At 41.1% G+C, this 27,918-nt stretch overlaps 1 protein-coding gene across 1 annotated transcript; it reads right to left on the bottom strand.

The window, feature by feature from the left end:
* Positions 1 to 1,862: 1,862 nt before the first annotated feature.
* On the bottom strand, positions 1,863 to 27,886 carry LOC124267280. Its single transcript, XM_046702191.1, has 7 exons — positions 27,658 to 27,886; positions 21,093 to 23,547; positions 13,025 to 13,212; positions 5,669 to 5,828; positions 3,908 to 4,100; positions 3,337 to 3,494; positions 1,863 to 2,884 (listed from the first exon to the last, which is right to left on the bottom strand). The coding sequence occupies exons 1-5, from the start codon at positions 27,706 to 27,708 to the stop codon at positions 3,979 to 3,981; spliced, it is 2,976 nt and encodes a 991-aa protein (XP_046558147.1). The 5' UTR covers positions 27,709 to 27,886; the 3' UTR covers positions 1,863 to 2,884; positions 3,337 to 3,494; positions 3,908 to 3,978.
* Between the last annotated feature and the right edge of the window lie 32 nt (positions 27,887 to 27,918).

The following is a 27,918-nucleotide window of genomic DNA, read 5'->3' as shown; positions in this document are numbered from 1 at the left end:
CTCAATCAATGAAGTAAAACACAATATCAGATTTCAAGCGTATCGTGTACGCACATAAATACCTTCGTACGTCTAACATTTAATTTCCGTGCGTATCGTGCAAATGGAAATCTATTTCGGATAAATACTTGTTAAGTTTCTTTTGCCAAGCACGATTTGACACATAAGGAAACACCGACAGTAGGAATCCCTTGCGTTGCCATGCAACGATATGCGTCACTATTTTTCGATTGGCTAAAACTAAACTGTTCCTATTTATATCCAGTCGGACCTGACATTTCGCGCATCACACAGTCGTTCAGTTATTTCTCACGCGTCTTCAAATACATGGTTGAAAATAGTGATCGATGAATCGTCCAGACAAACCACATCAACTCGCTCACACAAAAACATGTCAGTACTCCTTCAAAATTCTCAGTACACCTCCACTATGATGTAAGTACACTCACACCCCCAAAAGTTATCTGGAGCCCTGAACACTGTTATCAAGCATGTATATCCATAGAACTCTCATCGTTGTTCAAACACCAACTTCTAAATGCCACTCAAAAAGTTATCTGTGTACCTTCTTGGTGACTAAATAAACAACCAACCACATGATTCTTGTACTGCAGGAAATAAATAGTTAACTAACAAACTGAAATAAGGAACATATTAAGCAAGTAGTTCAACATAAACTGAAGCGTTTGTTTCTATGTTTAGCTGGAGACAGAAAATGAACAAAAGTAATGAAAATCATTTACATGTTTATACTATCTGGCAAGAATATGGTGTTCCTTCACACCTTTCATTCATTTTGGACTACATCATGGATAATTTTTAAAGATTCAGCTCAACAAAAACTGGACTGAGGAAATTATGCATGTATACTCATGGAAAGAAATAAGGGAACACACGAAAGTACAATTGTTCCTTTATTCTTTTCTAGGTTTCTTCACAAGGTATGTATTGCAATGAGTGAAATTCTGGAAATAAATAAAGGAATACTTGTACTTGCAGGTGTTCCCTTATTCGTTTCTATTGGAAAGGCAAGAATACACATGGTCTTTGAAAGGACTTGTCTCTTAGGATAACATAAATACAGACACAAGAAATTGATATTCATTATACTTTTTTCTGTACTGTAAAGCTGTTGTTGTTTTTAATGTTTTTGAACCTGGACAATATTGCAATACCACCATTGGATCCAGTGAATTCAAGAGACTTGTGGTTTCATGAACATGGTGCCCTTTTTTAACAAAGAAATGATTAACCTGTATGGCTAGAGGAACATGGTTTGACTAGTTGAAGTCTGACAATAACATAAGACAAATAGAACATGTTTCAGAAGGAAACAAATCTGAACTGCATGTTTACTTCCAATCTGAGGATATAATTCATGTACACATTACAAAGGTTGCCATTTGAGCAGCTAATTCTCAAACAGCTTTGATGTAAATTTGTGTAAGAAAGCACAAGACAATGTTTACTCTAATGATTATTCTGTGAGATACATACAAGTTGTACTTGAAGCGTGTGTAGACATGAGTTCACTGCGAAGTATAAAGGCTATGTTTTACTTAAGATATCTCGTTTTTCTAGAATGACTCTTAAAGTTACTTTATTCCACCCCAAAGGTATCCCAGTCGCTCCAGACCGCCTCCGTGGTGTAGTGGTTAGAGCGTCCGCCCGGAGAGCGGAAGGTTGCGGGTTCGATCCCCGAACGTGTCATACCAAAAGACGTTAAAATATGGTACTTGTTGGTATTAATGGTTACAACAAGGACTGGTCGGCTCAGAGTCAGTATAATGTGTCTGAGTGGGGTATTCATGCTTCACTGTGGCATGGTATCTCAGTGGGCTAGCACTATAAAACCAGCTTAAGTCTGGGCTAGTACAAGCAGCCGCACATACACATACACACGCATGTATATCGTCATATGAGCGAAATATTCTCAAGCACGACGTTAAACCCAATTTCACCTCACCTCACCTCACCCAGTTGCTCCAAGTCAGCAATGCATGGGCAAGTGTCTTCTGAGAGCATCAGTGACATGTTCATGCTAATCCTCTTAAGATTTTGGATATAATGTTTTCACATATTCCATTACTACCATAACATCAAGACACCATAGTGCCATGCTACAGGGCATATTGTTAGATCCCATTCTTTTGCAGGACATGCTCATTACCCGAGTTATGTTTTTTCAACAAAGTGTCAACACAAAGATCAGTAGTATGATGGAGCACTATATATATTTTAGGTTAAATACGGAAACACATGTAAGAACAAATCTTTGAATTGGAGAAAAGGCACAATCAATTGTTGATCAGCACTTTCAAAAATATGTAAATGGTTTTGACCATTCAGCAAAAATGTAAGATTAATATCATAGCCTTACAAACACTTTCAGGAGAATGACATTGGAATATCTCTGACAACATTAGCCGCATCATTTCACCCCATCAAGAACATGAGAAAAGGCATGTTTGGGAGGGATTGATACAAAGGACAGGAAGACGGACACAGGACAAGTAGGACGGACAATAAAGATTGGCCAGACCCACAAGAAGGGCACTGATGACAGGACAGACAGAAGGCTGTGCTAAACACTGATATGACAGGTTAGACACACACTATTGAAACAATATAGGACTTAGCAAATGTAATAATAGATGAAGATGATGAGACAGAAACAAAGGACAGGTTGTACATAGAAAGTCAGAGCAGGTAATGGTGGCCTGTCAGGGAATGAGCTTCATCCTAACTTGTAGACTTTGACAGAGTGAGTGAGGTAGTTGACAACTAGCAGGTGTCTGTTCCGTGTCAGCATGATGTCAGACGGTCGGTAGATTGGATCAGACAGCTTGATGGGAAACAGGTACTTCCCGTCAGGTGAAAATACCTAAGAAACAATGGTAGAGATGATGGAGTTGGTCGAGAACCTACCCATCTTGGGAAGAGTGAAATTTACGCCGCACTCAGCAATATTCCAGCTATATGGAGGCAGTCTGTAAATAATCGAGTCTGGACCAGACAATCCAGTGATCAGCATGATGAGCATCAATCTACGCAATTGGGATACAATGACATGTGTCAACCAAGTCAGGGGCCCTAACCTCCCGATCCCTTTAGTCGCCTCAAGTGACAAGCATAGTTCACTGAAGATTAATTCTAACACGGATCTTCACGGGTGCATCTTGAGAAGACCTGGGCCTTGTTCAAATTGTTTGGAAAAATCATATTTTCATCAGTCAAGAATCAAATCTGCTCCAAACCTACACTCAAAATAATTCCAAACAGTACATACTCAGCAGTGCAGTGAAGCAAAGCATACCCCTACCCTACACCACTTACCTGTATTCTGTCATTCTTGCTGTCGGCTATTATCCAGTTCCCGGCAGAGTCTACGGCCACACCTGATGGTTCACGGAAGAATCCTGGATTGGTTCCATAGTGTCCGAAACAGTGGAACACTTGTCCACAAAGGTTCCCCAAGTACATCACACTAAGGCCTAAACAGAGCACAATAAAACATGTTCAAACTGCAATAAACTAATATATCCATGTTATCACAATATGCAACACCATGATCATTGATGGTGATGATGGTCCTCTCAAGAGTGAGAGTGAGTAAGTTTAGTTTTAGGCCACTTTTAGCAATATTTATTCCAGCAATATCACGTTGAACACCAGAAATGGGCTTCACACACTTTACCCATGGGTTGAATCAAACCCAGATTTTTCTGCATGATGAGCGAACGCTTTAACCACCCCATCGCCCTGGTCCTCTCAAGAGACATTGAGGATACAACAGTGATACTTGACAATGCCCCTACTGAGTGGGCTGAATGTAGAACATGGAAATAAAAACATCACAGATTTTGTAAAATACTCAATATCACTGGGAAAGACTATTGACACCTACCAAGATCGCTGACAAGGACCCTGTCTCTGAAGACTTCCAGAAAGCGGCACTTGGAGCCTGCCATATTGCTGCTAAGTGGACCAAAGACACTGCATCGGGAACACCCCACCATTCTGCTTGAAGAGATACAGCAAGTGATCGGACCTCGTCACATCAAGGGTCACCAAGTGTCCATTGTAGGACAGTGCAAGTCCTGTTGGAACAAGAACACAATTAGACAGCTACAAGTCACAACTTGCTTGGTCCACACACTGTTAGCCATGATAGGTGTCCAGGGGCCTTTCAGACATACTCAGAGATGCCAACCCTAATTTAGCCCAATTAGTATTTTGGCCAAAAACTGATGGAAAAATTAATATTTTTTTGCCAAAATTAGTATTAACTTTTCCAAAGAATATATAGCTATTCTAACAATTTGTTATTAACATTGTACTCACCTAAATCAGTAGTAAGTATCCACATATAGCTTGATACTGAATAAAACGTGGTTGAAATTTATTGTGTATGGTACGTCTGCTATTTGCACAAAGGGTTGAAATATCACTAATAATGAAACCTGGTGAGCATACGCAAATTTTAATGGCGATTAACAATGAGATTGAGTCAGCTATTGCAGTGAGTTGTTTCTGTTGAAAACATCTCAAAAGAGATACACATAGTGCCTGATGAAAACTGAAATGTCTGGCTAATTGTTTTAAGACCTTCCAATCAATGCTGATCATCAACAAGCTCTGGCATTGTGTACAACAGGACAAAAGTGTATTTATGAGCACCTGATAGCCAAACAATTACTGGGTACTGTTCACATTAACAAAATCATGTGTAAGAGCATAATGATTCCAACAAATATTCAAACATACAAATTATGATTTTTAAGACCTTTAAGATGTCTTCATAAATATCCATTGAAAGTTACATTATTTAGTTGCCAAAAAACTCATCTTTATCAAACTTAATATGAAATATGGTTTCTTTTTCCGTTATTAAACATTTAATATTCTAAACTGAAAGGTGACAGAGTGAAAATGTCACTTTTTCATTTTGGTATTATGTTCCATGCTCTTCACTGCAAATATTTCTGTCATGAGTGAATGAGTATCACTTTACAATATCAAGGCAGGGGACACCAATGGGCTTCACACATGGTACCCATGATTCAAATCAAACCCGGGTCTTCAGCGTGAACAGTGGACACTTTAACCATTAGGCTACCCTACCGCCCCATTTCTGTGATAGAGCATTAAAAGTATTAAATGATAGGAAATGGGAACTTGTTACTTGAAGGAGCAGCTCTTTGGGTCTTGGGTTTACAGCAAATGTTAGAATTCCCAAATTGGAGTATAAATTTAGATAATTCAACTTGACTATAATTTCTGAAAATCCCCATTTTTGACAAAATATTATTTTTTGTTTGGCCATAGTATGATTTTACAACTATTTCATACATATATATCATTGTCCAGCCCATACGTTCGTATGATCATTGATCGTGTTGATATCACTTAAATAGTGAGTGAGTGAGTTTAGTTTTATGCCACATTCAGCAATATTCCAGCTATATGGCGGGGGTCTGTCAATAATCGAGTCTGGACCAGACAATCCAGTGATCAACAGCATGAGCATCGCTCTGTGCAATTGGGAACCTATGACATGTGTCAACCAAGCCAGCGAGCCTGACCACCTGATCCCGTTGGTCGCCTCTTACGACAAGCATGGGTTACTACATAGGTGTGGTCTTCAGTTTTGAGATGTATTTCTCACCATAAGGTCTTTTGAGAATCTTCTGACCAATCTGCTCCAGAAGAACTCCTTTGTCATCAAACTTGAATATTCCTGTGGCATCCTTCACAAACAACTCATCCTTCTCGTTGACTACAACTGCGGAGGGACGAGACAGTGATACTCCGCTCTGTGAGAAACACTGAAAACAAGGTGATATAAGGTACCTCAACAAGCTGAAGTCATCACATTTCAACCTTCTATCTGGTGAAGAAGAATTAACAGGATCTACTACGTATCATGCAGTGGCTAAAAATACACTCGTCATGCTCACAAAGATGTCCCCTTTGATCATCTTCGAACTTGGGCAATGTCACTTCTCCATGAGCTAGATGGTAAGCGTTTGTAGATTAGATAGCAGAACTTTCAACAGTGCTATTATGAAGTTCTGATCCCATGATCCCTGTGTCGGACATGTAATGACCTGTATGACAATACAAAGCAGCTCCATCTTCCTAGAGGTTGAGAATTTCAGTGCCATTTATCTTTTAGTAAAACTCAAAAAGTGAGTTTAGTTTTACGCCGCTTTTAGCAATATTCCTGCAATATCACAGCAGGGGGACACCAGTAATCATCTTTTAGTTAAACTCATGAACACAAACTTAGCAACATAATCAAAAGTAAAGTAAACTGACCTAAAATCCTGCCATTTTCAGGGCTGCTAGCTTCAGCATGTGAAGCAAATGCTCCCTGTTATACGTTCCAATATTTCTTTCCACCAGAGTGTATATCATGGTGGGGACACTAAAATTAGGCTTTACATATTGTACATACATCCAACTCTGTGAGTTTTTCATGAGTTGCTGCGATGAACTCCTTGCTAGGGAACATTCCTGAACAGAGCTATCTCATGCTGGGTCTTCACACAGATAACAATATGTTTGACTTGAAGGCAGGAGAGCAGCTGTTCAGGAAGCTGCCCAATTCCATCTGCCAACTCTGTGACCATCTTCTGGTCTGAGAACCCAATATTGGCCTTTGTCTGAGAAGTAAACTCTGGTGCAGAACAAGACCCCATATCTCTTCTTCTTCACAGTCTACTGTCTCCAGTATGTGGCAGATAAACAGGGACTCAAACCAGAAGAAAACCACCACGATGACCTCTGACTTCAAACATCATGTGACTGAACATGTCAAGGTGCTATACCAAGAGAACACTGTGGTGGAAGTAAGTGAGTGAGTTTGGTTTTATGCCGGTTTTAGCAATATTTCAGCAATATCACGGTAGGGGACACCAGAAATGGGCTTTACATATTGTACCCATGTGGGGAATCAAATCCGGGTCTTCAGTGTGACGAGTGAATGCTTTACCCACTAGGCTACCCCACTGCCCCTTTTGGTGGAAGAGATACCCTATAGAATAGCAAGTCCAGAAGGTCTGCAGCATCATGGCAGATGCTAAGACTCCAGCTCCTAGTAAGCCAAAGTGTTACAGTTTGAATCAGGCCAGGACATAAGTCCAGCAAACCCCACCACTTACAACGCTTTCCTATGGACAAATCTTACAGGCATTCAGTGTAAACCATCATGTGGGTTGAACAAGCTAGGTATTATGCCAATTTTCAGAAATATTCCAGCAATATCACTGCAGGGGACAACAGAAATGGGCTTCACATAATGCACCCATGTGGGGAATCAAACCTGCTTCTTCAGCAAGATGAGCTAACACTTGAACCACTAGGCTACCCCTCGCCTGTACACCATCATGTACAACATGTGGGGCTTGTGATCCCAGTAAAGTGGCCAATAATATCTCACATTATGTCAAGACCAGCAGTTGTGTGAAGATCATGTTTTTCGCCCTGGATTCCCAGCCTTGGCCTGTTTGGGCAGCTTCACCACTAATGCTTCTCTGTGATTATTACAAGGTGGGATTTCATTTTTATTCAGTACCTGCACCAACATTTATACTAGTTATAGGTTTGGCTGCACCATGAAAACTTCGGTTGTACCATAATATAATGTCACTGGATCTAAAAAGTAACCTAATTGGACAAGTGAGGTGCAAGTCGTGAGATATAATAGGATAAGTTTAAAAATAAAATTGTCATAACAGTGAGCAGTGAGTATCAGATACATTCAACAGAACCAGGACCCATGATGATAAATGATGAATGATTGTTTCAATTTTGCATTACCTTCATTTATAAATCTCAATTATATGTTTACTGCTACTTAACTAATTTATGAGTACACAAATGTTTCTGCTTGTAACAAGTCACGCAGAGAGAGACATATTACTTCCAGTCCCTTACTTCCAAATTAAAACACACAATGACTTCAAAAAGGTGTTGGAGGATTTATTGGTTCCTCTGCGTGGTGCAACCTGTTACTGAAGGTAACCTGTAAATAGCAAAATAGCACACTGTATTTAGTGCAGTGGCTTAGGTCCGATTTTGAGGTTGATCGTTACGTGCCGGACTAAAGCATGAAACTTTGCATAGCGTTGGGGAATATAATGAAAAAACATATTTTTGGGGGGGTGCCCGATATTTGGGGCCCACTTTCCGAAAAATTCAAGATGGCGTCCAAGATGGCTGCCAAAAATCAAGGATTTCCAATTTTAACATTATATAACTTTCCCCCGCTGGTTTTATAGCCGAAAACCTTGCACAGTGCTTGGGAACATAATGATAAAACATAATGTTAGGATGTGCCCGAATTTTGGGCCCATTTTCCGAAAAATCCAAGATGGCGTCCAAGATGGCCCCATAAAAGCAAGGATTTCCAATTCTAGCACTATTGTGACTACCCACTGGATTAAAGCAGAAAACCTTGCACAGTGCTAGGGAAGATCGCGATAAAGCTTATTTTGGGGATGTGCCTGAATGTTTGGGCCAATTTACCAAAAAATCCAAGATGGCCACCCAAAATCAAAGAGTGCTGAAGACCACCCAGAATGGTCGACGACTATAAAAAAATATTCATTTGTTGCAATATGTGAGATATATTCGCCGTTCAAAGGGCTATTTGAATACTTTCAAGAAATATAACAAACAGGATTTATGTTTAGTAGTAAAAGATGTAATTCATCATCCAATTAATGAAAAAGTTACTGTGACATCAATTTGTCAAACATCGATCTCTGTGATTCTGAAGACTCCTTTAACAGTTCCCATTGAAGTTACAGAGCGATGTGCATAGAAGTTGAGAAGATTTACAAATACACTTCTTTGAACATAGAGGTTGAGACTTGTAGCCAAATTTTCAACAACCTCTTGAAGCTTCTGGCAGTGTCATCCACACCGGTAGCCATGGGTTGTTGTCCTTTGTCCAACCAAATAAATCTGGCTCTGATGCTTTCTGTCTGAGAAGTAAACAAGTAAGCCATATGCTGGCCTGGTACAAGCTCCTGTTTGTGTGCTGTAGCAAAGCATCCTGAGTTGGAGGAAGGTTCGGCATCAAACTTGATCTTACGGCTTTGGCAGAACATCTCTTGTCACAGTTCTTTGGCTGTGTTCACTGATGTAGTTGTGTCAGACAAGATGCATGTGAATCGCTCAACTTATGAAAACACTTCTGAGTCTTTGTTCACAGGCTGGAATGGATGCTGTGCAGGAAAAGGAAATCTCTCAGTCACATCCTCATAGGATATCCAAGTCTTCAAAGCAGTTGCCTTTTTTCCTTTTTCCACTGAACTGTGATGTTGTGTCAGAACAAGTGAATGCGTGAAGTGAAGCACCAATCTTCGACAGCCAAGATTTTGGAATATTCTGTTTATGTGATAACATCTGACGTTTTTCCCGTTCCCTAATGACACCCGCAGCTGAACAGCAGACTTTGGTTCAACCAGTTTGGACAACAACATTTGGGTCGACAGTGCTAAACCATGACGTTTGTAGCACCTTTTTGCAAAGCATCTTTGACATGAAGGCAGATTCGGATACCCGCCTCTTCATGATCAGTGCACTGCATATCCTCTTCACGTCCTACTGTAACCACTGACTCCACAGCTGTTATGAACACAACCTTTCATTGTTTGTAAGAGCTGCTAGCCACATCATCTGTTATGAATGCAAATAGTTCTTCTCTTTCCTTTGATTTTTTTAGAAAAGCAACATAGATCATTGGTAGTCTAGTATGATGGGAAACTTTTCTTCTACTGCCTTTCTTCGCTTTTCTCGTGTTGTCTCGAGCAGAGTCATACCCAGGTGATGCAAGACAATCTAAGAGCTCTGATTTGCAGTTTGGTAAATGAAGTTTTCCATGAATTGATATGGATGGTGGCCACGGGTGGTTTTCATGAGAAAAGAATTGGTTTAAATTAGGTTGACGTACCTGACAATCAATGAACATCTGACTGAAGAGACTGTAGCCATTTTTCAGGTCATTCGTTTGCTGTTTGATTTAGACTGAGGGTTTGTTTGTGGTGGCTTGAAAAAAGGTGATTTATCTTAATGGGGTTGTGAATTGACTCTGTCCTTTACAAACTTCTCATATTTGTCTTTTCCTGTCTTCTCCATTGTTTCCATAGATGCTACGACAGCTTCACCAACACATTGATGATCATCAAGGGTCATCAGTTCAGGAGACTCTTCCAGGAAGGGATTTCCCATCAAAGCAACTGTGCCACAAAAGTTGTTGACTTGAGTCTTATATGTCTGCTGTGTAGCAAAATCTTGTTCATTGCTTCTAGTATCCACCTTGTCATCTTGCTTCTCAAACTCTTGCAGAATTCTTGCTTGTTCTGGTCCAAATATCATCCATCTAGTTAAGGCAACATTTTCTGTTAATGCAACTGCACCACCTGAGTGTTTTACAACTTTGCTGTTTTGCTCATGAGCTTGATCCAAAAGTATGGCAGCAAATGTGTTTGATGTTTTTGGGGAAAACCAAACCTCTCTGAATGGACTCTCTTCTGTCAACAGGAAAGGCTTTCATATCTCTGATGTGAACTGACAGCCTGCGTGTATATAGTTGGTGTGATCAAGAGCAAAGAACCAAGGGACAAGTTGTTCCATTACCTGTATGTACAGAGACATCTTTCTTCCGCGATGGGATCTCACACAGATTGGTATCATTGTCTCGAGATGAAGAATCAAATCCCAGAATTTGAATGTTGGAATGTTTTCTGACATCCAATTTTTCCAGCCAGTCTTCAAATGATTGTTGAATATGCGGTTTCAGTGAGAACATGTAAGCATCGCTTTGAAGACTTGCTATTTGATACAGCAGCTATTTGATGAGCATGTCTTTGTAACGTGAGACGCTGAAATGAAAGATTCAGCTGTTCCACTTGGGCAATACCTGCTTCTGTTGGTGCTGAAGTCCATCCATAATCTTTCAACAAGTCTCCAGCCATTTTCCATAAGGCTATTTCAATGTGAAGACCTCCAAGCATGAAAGTGTACACATCTTCACCACTAGGCCATCTCCATTGAACATATATAGCTAGCGCAAAATGTGGTTGGGCTATAGCCATGACTGGGAGTTGTCCTGGATTGCAATGTCCTGTGACTGTCTTGATAATAGACATACCATACCTAACCATGGCAAGACTTGTGGCTTTGTCTTTAAAGAAGAGGAAGAAGAGAACTTATTCCTGCTGCAACCTGTTCCTGGGATTGACGAGAAGCATGAAATGCACCAGGCAACTCATCCTTTTCCAAATGTTCTTCAGCGAGAAGGCCAATGCAGTGCTTGATCCAAGATTCTTCTTAGCTTTGGTGATCTTGTCTTCGACTTGATGATGAGTTATAGGCACATTAACTCTCTCCACATTGCAGGCTACTGCAGGAACTATACAACTGCCTGGAAGTGTAGGTTTGGAAGAGCTTGAAATAGTGTCTATTGAAATAGGTTTTTCGCTGGTACCATTATCAACAGCATTATCAAATGTGGCTGCAAGTCTCAACCTCTATGCTCAAAGAAGTGCATTTGTAAATCTTCTCAATTTCTGTGCACATCGCTCTGTAACTACAATGGGAACTGTTAAAGGAGACTTCAGAATCACAGAGATCGATGTTTGACAAATTGATGTCACGTGACTGATCAAAACAGTAACCTTTTCATTAATTGGATGATGAATTATATATTTTACTACTACACATAAATCTTGTTTGTTATATTTCTTGAAAGTATTAGAATAGCCCTTTGAACGGCGAATATATCTCACATATTGAACCAATGAATAATTTTTTCATAGTCGGCGACCATTCTGGGTGGACTTCAGCACTCTTTGATTTTTGGTGGCCATCTTGGATTTTGGGGAAAATAGGCCCCAACATTCGAGCACATCCCCAAAATATGCTTTATCACGATGTTCCCTAGCACTGTGCAAGGTTTTCTGTTTTAATCCAGCGGGGTAAAGTCACAATAGTGTTAGAATTGGAAATCCTTGCTTTTAGGGGGCCATCTTGGATTTTTCGGAAAATGTGCCCATAAAACCGGGCAAACCCCAAAAATATGTTTTAGCATTATGTTCCCAAGCATTGTGCAAGGTTTTCTGCTATAAAACCAGCGGGGGAAAGTCATATAGTGTAAAAATTGGAAATCCTTGATTTTTGGCAGCCATCTTGGATGCCATCTTGAATTTTAGGGAAAGTGGGCCCCAAAAATCGGGCACCCCCAGAAAATATGTTTTATCATGATATTCCCCAACACTATGCAAAGTTTCATGTTTTAGTCCGCCAAGTATCTACTTTCACCCTAAGCCACTGCACTATTATCATCACTGACTTTACAACTGCACCTGCTAATCTTAATAGTCAATACTGCCCCTGTAATTGTACTCCCATTGAAATTTGTACCGACAGTCTCTTGTCAAATGCCATTTAAATTACTTTGTAGTAAATTGTATAGGTTTGTAAACCTAGTAAATTATATGATACAACCTTTCATTGTAGACCATTACTTTGTTCTTTGTTGGTATCACCTTGTACACTTCTGGATAAAGAGTTTTGTGTTGAATTATTGTTACAAATTGAAAGTGATAGTGAGAATGCCTGCTTTTATCACAAGGCTACCAGTGTTTTAAAAGTTAGGTGACGTTTCACTTCACTATTTTTTAAAGGTTGATGTGCCTCATACTTTCCATGGCATTATGTCAAAGCATTGTGTCCACCCTGTCCCGACCTTGACAGCACATGTGGACATACTTTAACATATCCAACAATTTGCCTCATGAGACAATTTCCATATAACATCAAAACTGTAGTTGATATCTAATCACATGACAGATAGATCATAAATAATATAAAAACATCTTTGCAACCCTTCATGTCATTATGATTAACTATCTACGATGACTGATCAGTTGAGCTACTATACACATTATATATGACAAATTCACAACTTTAGTGTCTTGTTCAAAGATTTCATTCTTGTCATGATACCCACCTTGTCTGCCTGCATGCCAATGGTAATGTCAAGGACACCTTTCTTCATGACCTTAACAAGATCGTTGCCGTTGTCTGCAACAATTACGTCACCGTGGCTGTTGCAACCAACACCGATGGGAAAGAAGAAGCCTTCCCCATGGCCTTTCTTCAGCTGACCAATCTTATTCACAAGTGTAGCATTGATTTCTGGAATACAATACATGAATAAACATGTCTTAATCATAATATGTGAGTGTTCCATTTCTATCACACAGTGTAAGCTTAATATGTTAGGATTGATCTTCACGAACCCATGCTTGTCATAAGACGCGACTATCGGGATCGGGTCGTCAGGACACATGGACACATGCCATCGGTTCCCAATTGCGCAGATCAATGCTCATGTTGTTGCTCACTGGATTGTCTGGTCCAGACTATTTACAGACCACCACCATATAGCTGGAATATTGCTGAGTGTGGCGTAAAACTCAAACAAACCTGTAGAGGTTTCTGATTCTTTGAAAAGAGTCCTCCTTGGGGTACTTATAAGCATTTAAATGTCCATTTTAAATCCTACGACAGTTGTAACAATATTTTAATAAGAATATTTACAAAACCAAAAATTTTGTTTTTGTCTTGTGAGACCACCCCTACCTGGACCCCGTAGGGCCCCCTACAGCCAAGAGCATATAACTCTGGCTGCTTACCTTGTACCTCACTTTTCATGCTGAACGTATCAGACAGAATGAGGGGAGGTGGGCTGTTCTACCCCAAGGAGGACTCTTTTCAAAGAATCAGAAACCTCTACAGGTTTGTTACATTCTTTTTCAAAAGAGATCCTCCTTGGGGTACTTATAAGCATTAGACAGACTCCCAAAGATTGTAAGTCGGGAGTGGTATTCTGTCTGGCAACACTAAACCCGTTGTGGAGTTAGATCTACGACCGAATCGGAGATAGAAAAACATACATACCTAGTCACCTGACCGCTGATGTCAATCAGGCAGGGGTGTGGCTAGGGCGGGAAATAGAGAGCCCAGGCTTATATTTCGATTGGCTCAAATCTAGAATGACATAAACCCCACCCCCAACCATTACAATGGAAAGGAATGTATGGGGACATGCCGAAACAACTCCCAACCTTAAGAGCCCAAACCAGCGAAGCGTGTCGAGAGGTATAAGGGTAGGGAGAGCATAAAAACGCTTAAAAGCCAATAACACCGGGGTCGAGCCAATTAGTACTGCACACTAATGGTTCGAATGCACCCCTCCTGTTTGGAAGAGGGCTTTCCCGGGACCTCGATAAAACCCAGATAAATTATTAGCCTCGCTAAAAACTTTCTGAGGAAATCCAACGAGGACAAACAGAGAGGCAGAGAGGCATTCCAAACAGTGACCCATGGGCGGTTCGTACCCAATTCCGTTGTAAGACGTGTTAATAGCATATGACTGGTTATAGCGTTCAAAACCTGCCCCACCCTCTCTTGCCTTTAGGTGAAGAGGACGGAAAGGACAATTGTACACCCAAAGCCGACCCGACCCGAAAGGGTGGCAAGGCTGAGACGGTGTAGTGATATGAACCATATCAACATTGAACACAGAACGATACCAATGACCAGTTACTCACTTGGTCAGGGTGGCAGGACACTCTCCACCGGAGAGACGAAAGACTGAACCGAACACGATCCTTAGAATGGGTGTTAAGTCGGTAATGGCGAATGAAAGTATTCGGCCGGCTCCAAAGAGCGGCAGAACAGATCTCTTCATTGAGCAGTGCCGCTGTGTATTGTCAATGAAGCAGGATCTGCCCTCACCAAGTGTGCCTTCAACCCTGGGGGGAAGGTAAATCTTAGCAATTGTAACCTAACAATGACGAAAACAGGCCAACGAGATAAAGTCTGCTTGCTAGCAGACTCCCCAGTCTTCCCCGCCACCAAACAGAACACATGGGTACCCGTACGGATCCCTTTCATTCGTTTGTTAAAGTCACTCTTTTGGGTGAGCACTTGAAAGATCGGTCCCCGATGTGGAAGACTGGGTAAGCGGTGGATGTTCGATATGAGCTGTCACGTGGAAAGCAATATCAATCTGAAAGTGGTAGGTATCCGGGAGGCGAATACGGACATGATCAGTATGAAATACTGTCAGTGTCGGGTCAGTGGATATCGCATGTATGTCCCCGACCCTTCTACCAGAGCTCATCACCACAAGTAAAGCCGTCTTCCACGTCAACAAGTGAAGTGAGAGAGACGATTTTCTTGAAAAGTCAGGACCAGACACGAAGCGCTGTACGAGAGGGTGCTGCCTAGTAGTGTTGGGAATTGGATGAAATCTCACAATTGATGATTGCTTCATTATCAACGAACATTCATCGAAAAAAATTGGTTAGCGTCATTTTTCAGATTTTCCTACCAAGGTTGTTATTGCAGATACGTATAACATGATGCAACTTGCCACTTTAAAGTGCTGAGTAATATATCATGAACATATACTTTCTGGAGTCTTCAAGAAATATTCAGGTCCTGACAGTGAGTTTTCTAAGAATTAAACAAATTTTCAGGCCCTGACAATTTCGAAGATATGCTCCATCGTCAAGTGTTTCAAACACTAAAACAGCAGTTCCAAAATCGTTTGTGTTCGATTATGAGAAAATGTGATCGATTGCTTGGTCACTTTGACCAATCTTCGATTATTTCAATTAATCGGAACACCACTACTGCCTAGGCAGTGCACCTTTGAAAGGGGTGTGAAACATGGAAATAACCATGGAGTACTCGGCAATGGTTTGAGGCCATAAGGCTCTCAACCAAACCGGGGTAATATTAACTCCAATATCCGAAATAAATCTGCAGAATAGGGATTCTGAAATCTCCCTATCTGCACACCAGTGCACCCCACCTATCAATATAAGGAATGGGGGTCGAATCCCACCTTAAAGAAAGAATTGTGTCTGCAACAGCTGCAGAAATTCCGCGTGCCTGGAGGTTAGACCCGACAGAGTCCAAGCCACCAGAGAATCCGAGGATTCGGGAGTGCCGCCCCGTTCAGAGTGAGAATGTCTGACCTTAAGGTAATTCGAAACCCTACATGTGGGATCGAACACCAAACTGACTGCTGTCAATTCCAGCACATTGATGTACAGGTAGTGACTTCGTTGTCAAGAGACCGCAGGTCGCCCAGATCATGTATCTGACTGGACGGAGAGCGATGGCGTCTCCAGGGGAGGGCCCTTGGAAAGACGCCCGACGTCTGCCCAATGCTGCAAATGAGGAATCAACCACTCTGGCGCCTCCAGAAAACTCTCATAGCCCTTTGAGTAAGACCCCAGCTGCTAAAGGTTGCTGCATGGGTCTCATCCTCAAACTTGCATCAACCCCAAGAAAGACCGGATCCTGCTCCAAGACGAGGTCCGACTTCTTGAGATTGACAATTCAGCCCAGTTTCTTAAGAGTGACCAACACTGATCGCGAGGTTTTAGACACAACTGATATTCTAGAACCCTGATGTGCCAGTTGCCTAGGTATGGGTGACAACACCGGCACTACTATCTGGCTATCTGAGCTTGAATAAACCTCAATTTGCTGAACACCTTGGAAGGCCTAAAGGAAGCACACGAAACTGGTAGCACATCCCGCCGAAGAAGAATTCTTGAAATCGGGGTGCACTGGAACAAGGAGGTATGCGACCTTGAGGTCGATTGACGTTCGCCGACGTCTCGACAGATGAGATCACTGAGCGCGGTGTCTCCATCCTGAAGGACAGTACCTCTATTAACTTGTTCAGCTCTCAGTTAAGAATAATTCTGAACATTCCGTTCTTTATGGTAAAGAGGAAATAAGTTGAGTCGAACCCCACATTTCCCTGACCATTTGAAACCACCTCGATGGTTGTCTTGCTCAGCAGAGACGGGATCTCGGCACGGAGTATTTCCGTGTCTCCCGCCGTCACTCTTCTACCGGGATTTATGACAGAATACAGTAAATCCCTGCAGCCGGCAACCTAATATTTGCCGGTGCCGAGGCACCTGAGGGATTAACAAGAAGCCCGACAAACTTCCATATTCATCGAAATAGTCCCAGGCGTCATAGGCATAAAACCAGCTCCCTCTGCAGAACAGAGAGAAGAGATGTGTATCGAAGGCAGGCTCTTGTAAATAGGTCCCTTCGCAGAATTCGATCTGTGGGTCCACCAAAGTAGGTACCTCTTAAGATTGTCTGGCAAAAAGATAGGGTCGATGCTGTCCAGATGTTTTGTCAGGAACCGTTGCAGCGGCCTTAGTTGTAACCTTCCTGTGCCAGTCAAGTCCTGCGTCAAGGTTAGTAGACCGAGTAGACATTGCCATGTTCGTAGTGTTAACGGAGAGATGACTGCTTGTGGAATCATGGCTTGTATCTTGACCCAATGATCTTCTGGGATCACAATTCGATTCTGTGTTGTGATAATTCTTATTCCCAGCAATTGAAGATCTTGTTTGATTCTAACCACAACTTCATCAGGTTCACTAGCCATCCTAGTGGCGTGAGCAACTTAATTGTGAAGTTCAGCTGCTGTCCGAGTTGATTCGCACTTTGAAGAACCTGTATGCCGTCGTCCAGATAACCGGCACTGCGTAGACCTCGATGCTGCAGATAGGTGCCGGTAGGCTTGGTTATTCGTATGAATAATCATAAAGCCGACGATATTCCAAACAGTAGGACGTTCCATTGGAAGTGCTAACCTCTGATTGCAGTGACGATACATCATTCTTCCCCTTACAATCGCAGGCGATCTGTGTTGATCAGCATACATCGAAGCGTTGTCTATTTATAGCAAGGCTGGCTCCAGTGTAGCATCGCAGGGGACAGGTACTCATACCGACTTTTATCAGCAACAACTTCCAAATAAACATCGTTCATGCTGCTGTCAAGGCTAGACATCTATTAGATTCCCATGATGATAACAGTAGTTGTATACTGTTTCCAAGGCTGCCGATGAAGTATTCCCCCCGTACCACGGGTTTGTTTACAAGTCAGTAAACTTGTTGGTGCCTGCTCTGTCAGTGGGAGGCGTTGTCTGACGTGGACCAATCAGCTTCCAAGCATAATGTCACCGGTGTTGTAGCAAGTTGGCCTCCATAAAATCTGGTGCAATTAGTTGGTTGAGTAAAAGTGCGCGTAATTCTCCCCCGCTCATATCAACCTCTTGAATAAGGGTTGCTCCAAGTGTAAAATCTTGTTCAGTCTCTGTTGGGTTGGAGTGAGTGAGTGAACGACAATATCCGCAGGCCATCTGCTACCCGGTATAAGACCTCAGCATCCGTGTAGATGAAGGGATTCCTTTCATCAAGTAGGTTGTCGTCCGAAACTGAACCTATACAGGTATAAGGTTTGTGCAGGTTGTAGAGTTGTGCAGGCTGTAAACTGTAGATATCGCACATGTTGTAGATCTTTTTGTTGAGTTATAAACTCTGAAAAAAACATCCGTTTTCATCATTGCTTCCTTTTTATTCATCCTAATGGTAATAGAGTCGATGTCAACATCCTGCCTGTTGATGTAAGGGTTAGTTAACCCTAGGGTTCGCGAACCTTGTAGATGTCTGCGTTGCTGTTATCTGCCTGTAGATCTGAGAGTTCTCGTACCTATAGATGTCTGCAGCTTTCTCAAAGCTGTGCGTAGGTTAGAAGGTACCTTGGAAATAGGTTCAATCGGAGGAATAGTCACCGAGTCAAAGTCGTCATTACGCATCTTATAAGTGTAGACCTTAGAAGGAGACTCCAAGTTCACACCATTGGCTATCCATGCTGTAACCTCTGAGTCCGGGAAGACGAAGTCTGTTTGTTTATCCGTTATCTCCTGATCGGTAGAGCTATGCCTCCGCGAATCATCCTTCTGCGAACCTGTATCCCTTCTCGAACCTCCATCATCCCTTCGTGAACCTCTTTCTCTGGATACATCTCTTCGTGAACCTCTGTGACGTGAGCCTTCTCTTTGCCAACCTCTGTCTCGTGATGAGTGACTTCGCAAACGTCTGTGAGAGATATGAGATCTCGATCTAGAGCGGCTAGGTGTAGGAGATGGATCCTTCGATGTTCTCGAACGTTGAGGGTTTGCAGATGTTGAAGGGTGAGTAGGCTTCTCATGTCTTCTATCCTCCTCCAAAATGACAGAGTCATCAGACTGTGGAGACCTTTGCAAAGGTGTATGTTCGCCAACGAAGTCTTGAGACATAGTTCCCTGAGGAGTAGGTTCCCGCAGGTCCGTAGGTTTGAGCACGTTGTCAGCAGATGACAGGTTCCGTCGAGCCTTCGCCTCTTCCTCGAATCTACGTTCCATCATCTGGTTGGTGAATTGTCTCATAAATTTGCCCGGATCAAAGTTCTGCGTTGACTGAAGCGTTCATGATTGAGTTGTGGGCCTCGACTTCACTCCGTTGAGAAGTTTATGGTAGTACGTCAAACAGCTGGCCTGCTGTGGCAGTTGCAGGAGACGATCTAGTAGTCGTGGAGTCGATTGAGTCGCCGATCTCGTAGGTACTTCAGGTAGAAGTAACGGGGGATCATCAAAAAACGTCTACTTCATGCGGAGGTAAAATCTCTTCATTGAAGGATTTCTGATGCGTTGACTTACTAGGCCGAGTAGATTTACCCTCCGATCTGGTAACAGATGCTCTCCTCTGCGACGTAGAAGCAGACGTCTTTTTCTTACTTGAGCCGGTGTCAATTGCATTGTAGCCGATCTCTACTTCGCCCCCGTACCAGACGACTGCCCCTACAACGTACTCAACATAGGGCCAGTATTATGAATTTCAGCAGTAGCAAGCAACATACGGTTTGCAGGCTGATCTCCTGATTTATCAGCCGTGACTTGTGATGACTTCCTCACCCGACACATGGCATGTCTATAATTATAAGACAAATGTTGATTAAATTGTAGATTTGATAAATCAACACAATAAGTACAGCGCAAGCTGGAAGAACATGGTTTGATGCACGAAGGGCATTGGGGGGGTGAGGATCAGCCACGGATAACCTGTGCCTGCAAACAATGCAAGATTTCATGAAATGTAAACAAGTTACATTACGATGAAATTATGACACAAATACAAATAATTTTTCATATAATACATAGTAGTTATAGCCAAATCCATACACAGCATAATTTTGAAGAATAGGATCTAATTAAAAAGGTTATAATGCCGTATACGGGACTCCAGTGCTCACCCAACCATCCGCTTGGGCGAAAAAGGAGAGAGTGACAAGTAAGGCTGCCCACATGACTGTTTACGCGGGAAAAGGGAGGTAACTCGTGGGTGAGTGTATTTTTACGTCCGCTTCGGGAACTTCAAGGGATTCAAGCGTCCCACTACCATTCGCAACGGAAAGGGAGATAAGCAAAAGATCATGAGTCAGGATAAGAAAATATATAAACTTTTGCCAGTGAAGACACCAAACTTGTACTTAAACATCACTAGACAAGATTTTTTAACCTTTTCATTTCTAATCTATTTTGCTAGGCATTGTATTATATGCAGAGATTAAGATTACTGTATGTATGTCACATAATCAGAGACGAAAATAGCACTCAGCTATTCGTGAACCAGTTAAAAATGAAATTTACAATATTCTGTTTAGAGTGAAAGACTGAGGGGTTCCCAAGATTAAACTACTGGATTGTTACAAGGGGCATCATACCAAGCAACTTTATAACACTATCAATAATATACTACTCACACTTTGCTCAGGATATACTTAAACATAGGTTTACAATTTGAAATTGGAAAAATAATAAAATCATGGTAACCCCTCTTTAGGAAAAGAGTCACTTTAATCTAACCTTATGCACTTGTTACATGAGTAACCATAGAAATTGTTTTCATAGCACCAATCAACCATTTTGCAAATCATGGAACAAGTCATTGACAAGTACACAACACCTATCAATAGCAGGTATGGGTTCCACAAGATGCAGTGACATACTGAAACCTAGGATCCATGCTTACAATAAGCTTAGATATCTAACCAAATTTGACCCCACATCATAGTTTTCTGTTGAATCCATGATTTGATCCTTAGCAAAGTGTGAATAGTATAGTATTATCCTGAACACTCACCACTCCAGCAGTTCCCTGAGAACACCAGCCTTGACAGGTCAGTGTATGTCTCCACAACCTTCTCTCTCACAGTCCCACTACTAGCAGACTGAACATCCTTTTTCACTTCAGGATACACATCTTTCTTTACAGCAACATCATCTTTACTCTGTGATGGTGACTTGGCAAGACTGGCCACCATCTTGTCTTTGGAGTTGGTAGCATCAGCCACGGGTGTCTCCTCAACCTTAACCCGGAAACTTCCTAGAGACACTACAGAATCAGTCTCTACCAGGATCTCCTCTTGGGGTTCTTGCTTTATACCCAGCATACGCTCCTCCAGCTTAGATTTCGGAAAAACAGTCTTGTCATGAGGGCTGCACTTTGATGTCATATGTCCTAATGGTGAGAGTGCCCTTTTGAAATCACCATTACCATCCTTTGGTTTGTCTGAAATATTAGCCCCACCTGACTTGAAGATCTCAACATCTGATTTGGGGCTAGGAACGCTATCACCAGCTCTATCACCTGTACCATCAGCCTCCCCACCAACTGTTCCATTCCCAGAATTTTCCTTGTTGGATTCAATGTAAGTCTTCAGCAGATTCTTCATTCTACCAGAAATGATGGGGTTGGTCTTTTTGGAGGGAACTTCTTTTTTTGTCTTTTGGCAATAATCCTCCTTGGATACTGCTGAAGCGATCACATTAATATCAAGGTCTTTTTCAGATTCATGACTCACTATCTCAGAATTTTGGTCGGAATCTTTGACATAAGTAGAGTATTCCCCCTGTTCTTCGGTCAGTGGTGGCAGTTTCTGTGACCTAGAGCCAGGCAGCTGTGGCATCTTTCCAACTGGGTTGCTCCTGAAACTCTTGACAGGTGATCCACAAAGACTTGTAGACACCTGTACCTTCTCTTGCCTCCTTTCACTTGATACAGACGGCATATCAATCTTCTCTTTCTTCACGGGTAAACTGATGTGACTATAGTCACCAGTACGAGCATCCCACCAGTCATCCATTCCATTAGCAGTGACACATGGAAACTTCCACAATGCTGCCCCTGCTGCAAAGGCTTTGGGAGGCCTGTTTTCAGTAGCATGTGACAATTTTTTCAGCTCATTACCTTTTATAGAGTTTCCTTTAACGCTAAATCCTTTAGCTGAATCCTTCCAAGATTCACCATCATTTTGCTTTCCATTTAAGTCTCTCGACTCTACTTCATTATCAAAAAGTCTTCTCACGTGGGAAGGGTTCTCAGATGACGATGCTCGAGATGGTTTGTCTTCATATGGAAGGTCTATGTCCCAAGATTCTGATGAATCACTTCTTTCTTTAGCTGAACTTGGTGCTGAATGACACATGTCGCCAGAACCTTTGGAACTACTCTTGGCGTTCCTTTCAGACACCTTTCTGTCATAGATGTTCTTCTGAAGTCTGATAGACATGGCAGACGACATCTCTGAGATCTCGTACATATCTTCATCCCACTTCTCAATAATTGGTGACAGTCTGGAGTTGTTCGATGATCGGTCGCACAATTCTTTATTGCAAGGATTCACTGCATCCATTGGCATCACAGTATCTTCATTAGCTGCAACTTCCATTGCTTCCTCAAATAATCTCGCATTCTGCTTGAGAGATTCATTCTTTTTGGCTGCAACAGTTTCTTTGACTTGAGGACTTGGAGTGTGAACTTTGTCAGCAGGTGTAGAAACACAAGGAAACAGTTCGTTTTTCCTTTTCACAAGTCCTGATTCAAACCCTGGTGGACACGGAACATTATGGATTCCATGATGCAGAGTTTGATTGGCAATACTTTTCTCACTTCCTTTAGGTCCTGGTTGAGATTCAGAACTATATGCACTATTTAACAGTGAGTTTCCTGGAATAGGACTCACTTCAGGATTTGAATCAAGAGACATATTGGAACAAGCAAGAGATATTCCACTATCTTTATTCGAAGTGAAAATATGTCCGAAGACCCCTTGGTCAAACTTTGTCTCCAGGTCACCTTGTACAAACTGAAGGAACATTAAATTTTCAAGGTCACCCTGTTCCTCTGCATCCTGTTTGCAATCCAGCAGAGACCTGAATGTTTCTGTCAGACGAGTTCCGTCCGAGGCTAATTTGTGCTCATTCTGAATCTTCAGAACCTTCTCTGCCTCTACACAAACTTCTCCCAGGGTGCAGATCTCATCAAACAGCACTTGCACCTGGTCCTCCATTGCTTTGATCTTTCTGTCCACGATGGTTGAAAGTTCTTTTTCAAATGCTCTTTGCAGCATGGCTATCTTGGCTGAAAGTCGACGTGTCATGCTCTCGATGTCGCTCTTGGTTTTGTCTCTCCTCATGAACAAGATAGCCATGACAGCATTGATCTTCCTCGTGGCAGCATTCAGTGAATTGATCTTCTTGTAAGCCAACTTGAGTGTGTGAAGCAAGGTTTCACGTTTATCTGAAAGATCCATTGTCTGAAAAACAAATGTTAAGAAAGTTCAGTGATATTAAATCAATATCTAGAATTAGAATTAGAACAAGAATTTGTTTGAATGAAAATTCAAGCCCAAAGATTCAATTGATCAAGAAGGATTTTCATTAACTATTATTTAATCAAGTAAAATGAAACATCTGATTGATATACTCAACAAGTTCAAATGTTTTTTTATTTATTTTGTATTCTCAGTTATTATTATATTATAGCAATATACTGAAATTACCTTTCTTGAGTTGAGGATATTTACCTCAAACACATCTACATTCATTTCTGCACATTAATGAATCCCGTACAACCATGAGTTTTTCACTGTTCCTTTACATTATTTGCTGTCACGGTATTTGAAAAATAATTGCTTTCTGGTAATCAAATCAAGTATTTTCTCATCAACACAAATAGCTCTAACTAAAAACATATATCAGCCTTTTAACTCAGTCACAAAATGATTCTCTTGAATTTGGACATTTGAATGTCAGTTACAAGAGTTACAGTTCAATAAGCATTTATCGATACACGATACATGCTTGTGTGTATCGATTCCTATTTTAAAACTTTATCGATTCAAATTTTTATGCTATATCCATCTCCTTCAAAGTATTGATAGTAAAATTATACGAGGCCGCTCCGATAAATAGATGTAGCTAGCTTTACTTAAAAAAATAGGTTGGAAACTAACAGCTTTTGTGATTGGCTAGACTATTTTGATGGACCAATCAGCGAGCGCAAACGCGAGCGCGTACGTTGCCGGTAAGGTAATGCTATGAAAAGGCGCGAAAATTATGTATCGCGATACGTATCGTATCGTGACCTTAAAATCGTTATACGTATCGTATCGTGAGATTGGTGTATCGTGACACCCCTAGTAAATTCTGTGACTCATTGTCACGTAAAGACAAATAATATTGTAGTATAGTATTGGAACTGTCAAAGATATTAACACTCATGTTTGTGCTGGGAAACCAAGGATAGTACAATTAATTTTGAGACTTAGTGATGCTGTACTCCAGCTGAGACAGAATTCTACCCTGTACTATTCTTCAGCAGTTAAAAAATTATCTGGAGCACTGACTGAAGAGGAAATACATCTGTTCCTTTGTGTTCGTATGTGTTGGTATAAGCCAGACACATATCATGAAGGGTGCCTATTTTGGGCCATTTTATTTGTTAAAGTACAGCACAGCCATCAACAAAGATCACTCCAGAGACAAAATCACCAGTGATTTCTCAAAATCCATTACTTGATCATGAGACACTAAAAGGACAAGGCTTGACAGAACATTCAGCAGTACACCGGATCTGGCACACTCCGGCGCAGTGATGAGTTAGCATAACATCACTGCCAGTGCACTGCCACAGCCTAATTTGAATATCACGTGACAAGACTTTTCTCTTGTTTGTAAACAAACACGCATATTCATAATAAGAAGAGACTGGCCTTACACAAGCTTTGCGGCTCGCTCTTTACAATGTTTTACATTGTTACATATATTTCTTCCACAACTGCGAAAGTAACATTTATGACAGTACATATTTAGATATCAAACTGGTTGCATCATTTGCTCCCTGTCGGATTCGTTGACAATACGTGGAGTCGTACAACCTACGTAAACAAAGGATCGCTAAGCAAATGGAAATAGTGTTACATGTTTTAGGATATTTTCTCAGTTAAACTAAGTCATTCTATCAAAGATGTTTAATTAGATGTTTAGGCTCGTCAAAATTAAAAGCGTTAAGAAATATGTACATTATATTGAATGGACGGTGCAAGATGTGATGAATCGTCACATTTTTCTGGCCTGTGGCAGAGGTACTATGCTGGCTGCCACATGGAACTCTGGGTAGGAGACTGCGGATCTGGTTGTTTGGTGTATAAAGAGGCCAGTAGAGACCATCAGAGGTGACAGATAAGAGTTTGTACTACTTGTAGCTGAAGGTTGTACTACTTGTAGCTGAAGGTTGAAGGTTGTACTACTTGTAGCTGAAGGTTGTACTACTTGTAGCTGAAGGTTTTACTACTTGTAGCTGAAGGTTGTAGCTGAAGGTTGTACTACTTGTAGATGAAGGTTGTACTACTTGTAGATGAAGGTTGTACTACTTGTAGCTGAAGGTTGTACTACTTGTAGATGAAGGTTGTGTTGATGCATAACATTATTTACAAACAGAAATAACTTCCAGTCGTTTTCCCAAAGCAGTTTCTGTAGTCACCTTTTTATAAGAGTATTAAGACTTCTGACAAAATACGCAAATATCATGAATGTCATTATCAAGTTTATCAATGTTGGTGTTTTGAGGAGGATAAAACAAATCTGTCTTCTTGAGGCCTGCCAAAATTTCTAATATGACATCCCAAACTTCTGGCAAGTTGCACTGTATTATTGTCATTGTCATCTTCATGATAAGAATGTTACATTCTTGTTGCTGCTTTGTTATATTTGCTCTTCCAGTAACTTCTGCTAAAGTCCCCTTTGCACCAAAGTGTTCCAGGACACAGCGCTTGAACCAGGGTTCGAAATACCCCATATACTAGCGTGCCATGGCACGGTAAATATTGAAATGGCACAGATAAAAAATGTTCTCGGTGCCCTTATGGCACACCTAAGGGAAACATAACCTTTAGTCATTTAATCCTCAAAACAATTATATTTTTGCCAAATTGAACAATACCTTACAATTTAAATACTCATGAACCCATTTCTTTCCCATGATTATGATCTTTCTGTTTACCATGGGCGTGGCCATTTTATATGTCAGTGCACATGACAGGAAATCTTGTCTAACAGAAGAGACCATATAATAGATTATATGGTCTCTGCTAACAGGAAATCTTGTCATGAACATGATCTGTTTGAAAGCAGACGACAACCGACAAAGTTCGATTTGTTGTTAACTAACATTAAATTTTAAAAGACCATAACCATTGTTACAGTCTTTTATTCCAAAAATATGTGGGCACACTTGATTACTGAAAGGCACACCTAAAAATGTTTGTCTGCCCAAAGGCACACATAGAAAAAATAGTATTTCTATCCCTGAGGTTTCAGATTTTTAGTTAGACCCATGAACATCCGGGTTAGAATTGATCTTCAGTAACCCATGCTTGTCGCAAGAGGCGACTAACAGGATCGGGTGGTCAAGCTTGCTGAGTTGGTTAAAACACGCCATCTAGTCCCAACTGCGTAGATTGATGCTCATACAGTTATCACTGGATTGTCTGATCCAAACTCAATTATTTACAGACCACCACCATAGAGTTGGAATATTGCTGAGTGTGGCGTTAAAAACTAAACTCACTCACTTTTGATGTTTGATGCTGTAAGGTTTCACATCTTTGCAAGATAAGACGCAAAAGTGAAATCTGTGAGTTTTTGCAGTTGCTTTTGGCCTGATTATTGAGTGCTTTAAATACAAATTGCAAACTATAACTTTGTGTTGCAGTGCTTGCCAGCATTGTGGCATTATCAAGGATGAGAGCATCACTAATATACAAAGCAAAATGTCTTAAGATCATCACCACATTCACTTTCATGCCCACTTATGACTTTGAACTTTGTATGTAAATGAGTGTAGCGCCCCCTTGACCAAGCGGACAGTCATAAAAGATGTTGTCACCATGGAGTCCTGCATTGTGAATTGATGGTGTAACTCAATGGTAATTACAACAACTATTAAAACAGATCAACCACTGACTCACATGAAATAATATGAACAAACGACAACTTGATGAAACAATCATTTTGCAATGAAAGGAGCTCAAACAATCGGTAAATAATTGCTTTAATTACTGGAAGTATGTCTCAGTTGTCTTTAGCTAAGCCTTTAGCTAAGATTCATAGCGTTCACTAACATGAACGCTATGTATCTGAGCTAGTATCGCCCCTAAATTTTAAGGATGAGGGAAAAATTTCTCTGAGTCTGAGTCAGTGAGTGCCATTTTCAGAAGTTATGTCTTTCAGTATGTCCAGATGTTAAAACTCATACTTATCAGATGAGGAATATATATTCAGGTGATTGGACTGGAATGAAATTTAAGGGGTGCGGGAGAAGGTTTTTCCGTTCACTTAACGTTTCAGTTCAAGTTATCTCTCACCTGACGTGTGGAATGAAACGCCATGTTTTCCTTTGGACGGACGTGTGACATCTTCAGCACTGTTCAAGTTTTAGCGCCAGAGAAACTATATCTTAACTATGACATATGATAAAGGTGTCACAGTACTATTTGTTGGCTACAACCCAAGCAAGAAGTTCACTGTCAATCATTCTACGAGCATGTATTTGGCTAAATAACCAGCACTTAATCTCGTTCAAGATTTTTCAAATGTTGGACGTAACCGGAAACACACTAATCTAC

The sequence above is a fragment of the Haliotis rubra genome, unplaced genomic scaffold (assembly GCF_003918875.1).
Source record: "Haliotis rubra isolate DU_JTF1 unplaced genomic scaffold, ASM391887v1 Scf130, whole genome shotgun sequence".
NCBI classification, from domain to species: domain Eukaryota; kingdom Metazoa; phylum Mollusca; class Gastropoda; order Lepetellida; family Haliotidae; genus Haliotis; species Haliotis rubra.
This window is presented reverse-complemented; position numbering and strand designations above follow the sequence as displayed.

Bases quoted from the DNA above. Each gene is read 5' to 3' on its own strand.
- LOC124267280 (XM_046702191.1), bottom strand. From the start codon at position 27,708: ATGTCACACGTCCGTCCAAAGGAAAACATGGCGTTTCATTCCACACGT. The intron at 13,213-21,092 runs GTGAGTGTTCAG...ATTGTATTCCAG, and splicing joins CTCAGGGAACTGCTGGAGTG to AAATCAATGCTACACTTGTG. The intron at 5,829-13,024 runs GTGGGTATCATG...CCTTGTTTTCAG, and splicing joins TTGGCATGCAGGCAGACAAG to TGTTTCTCACAGAGCGGAGT.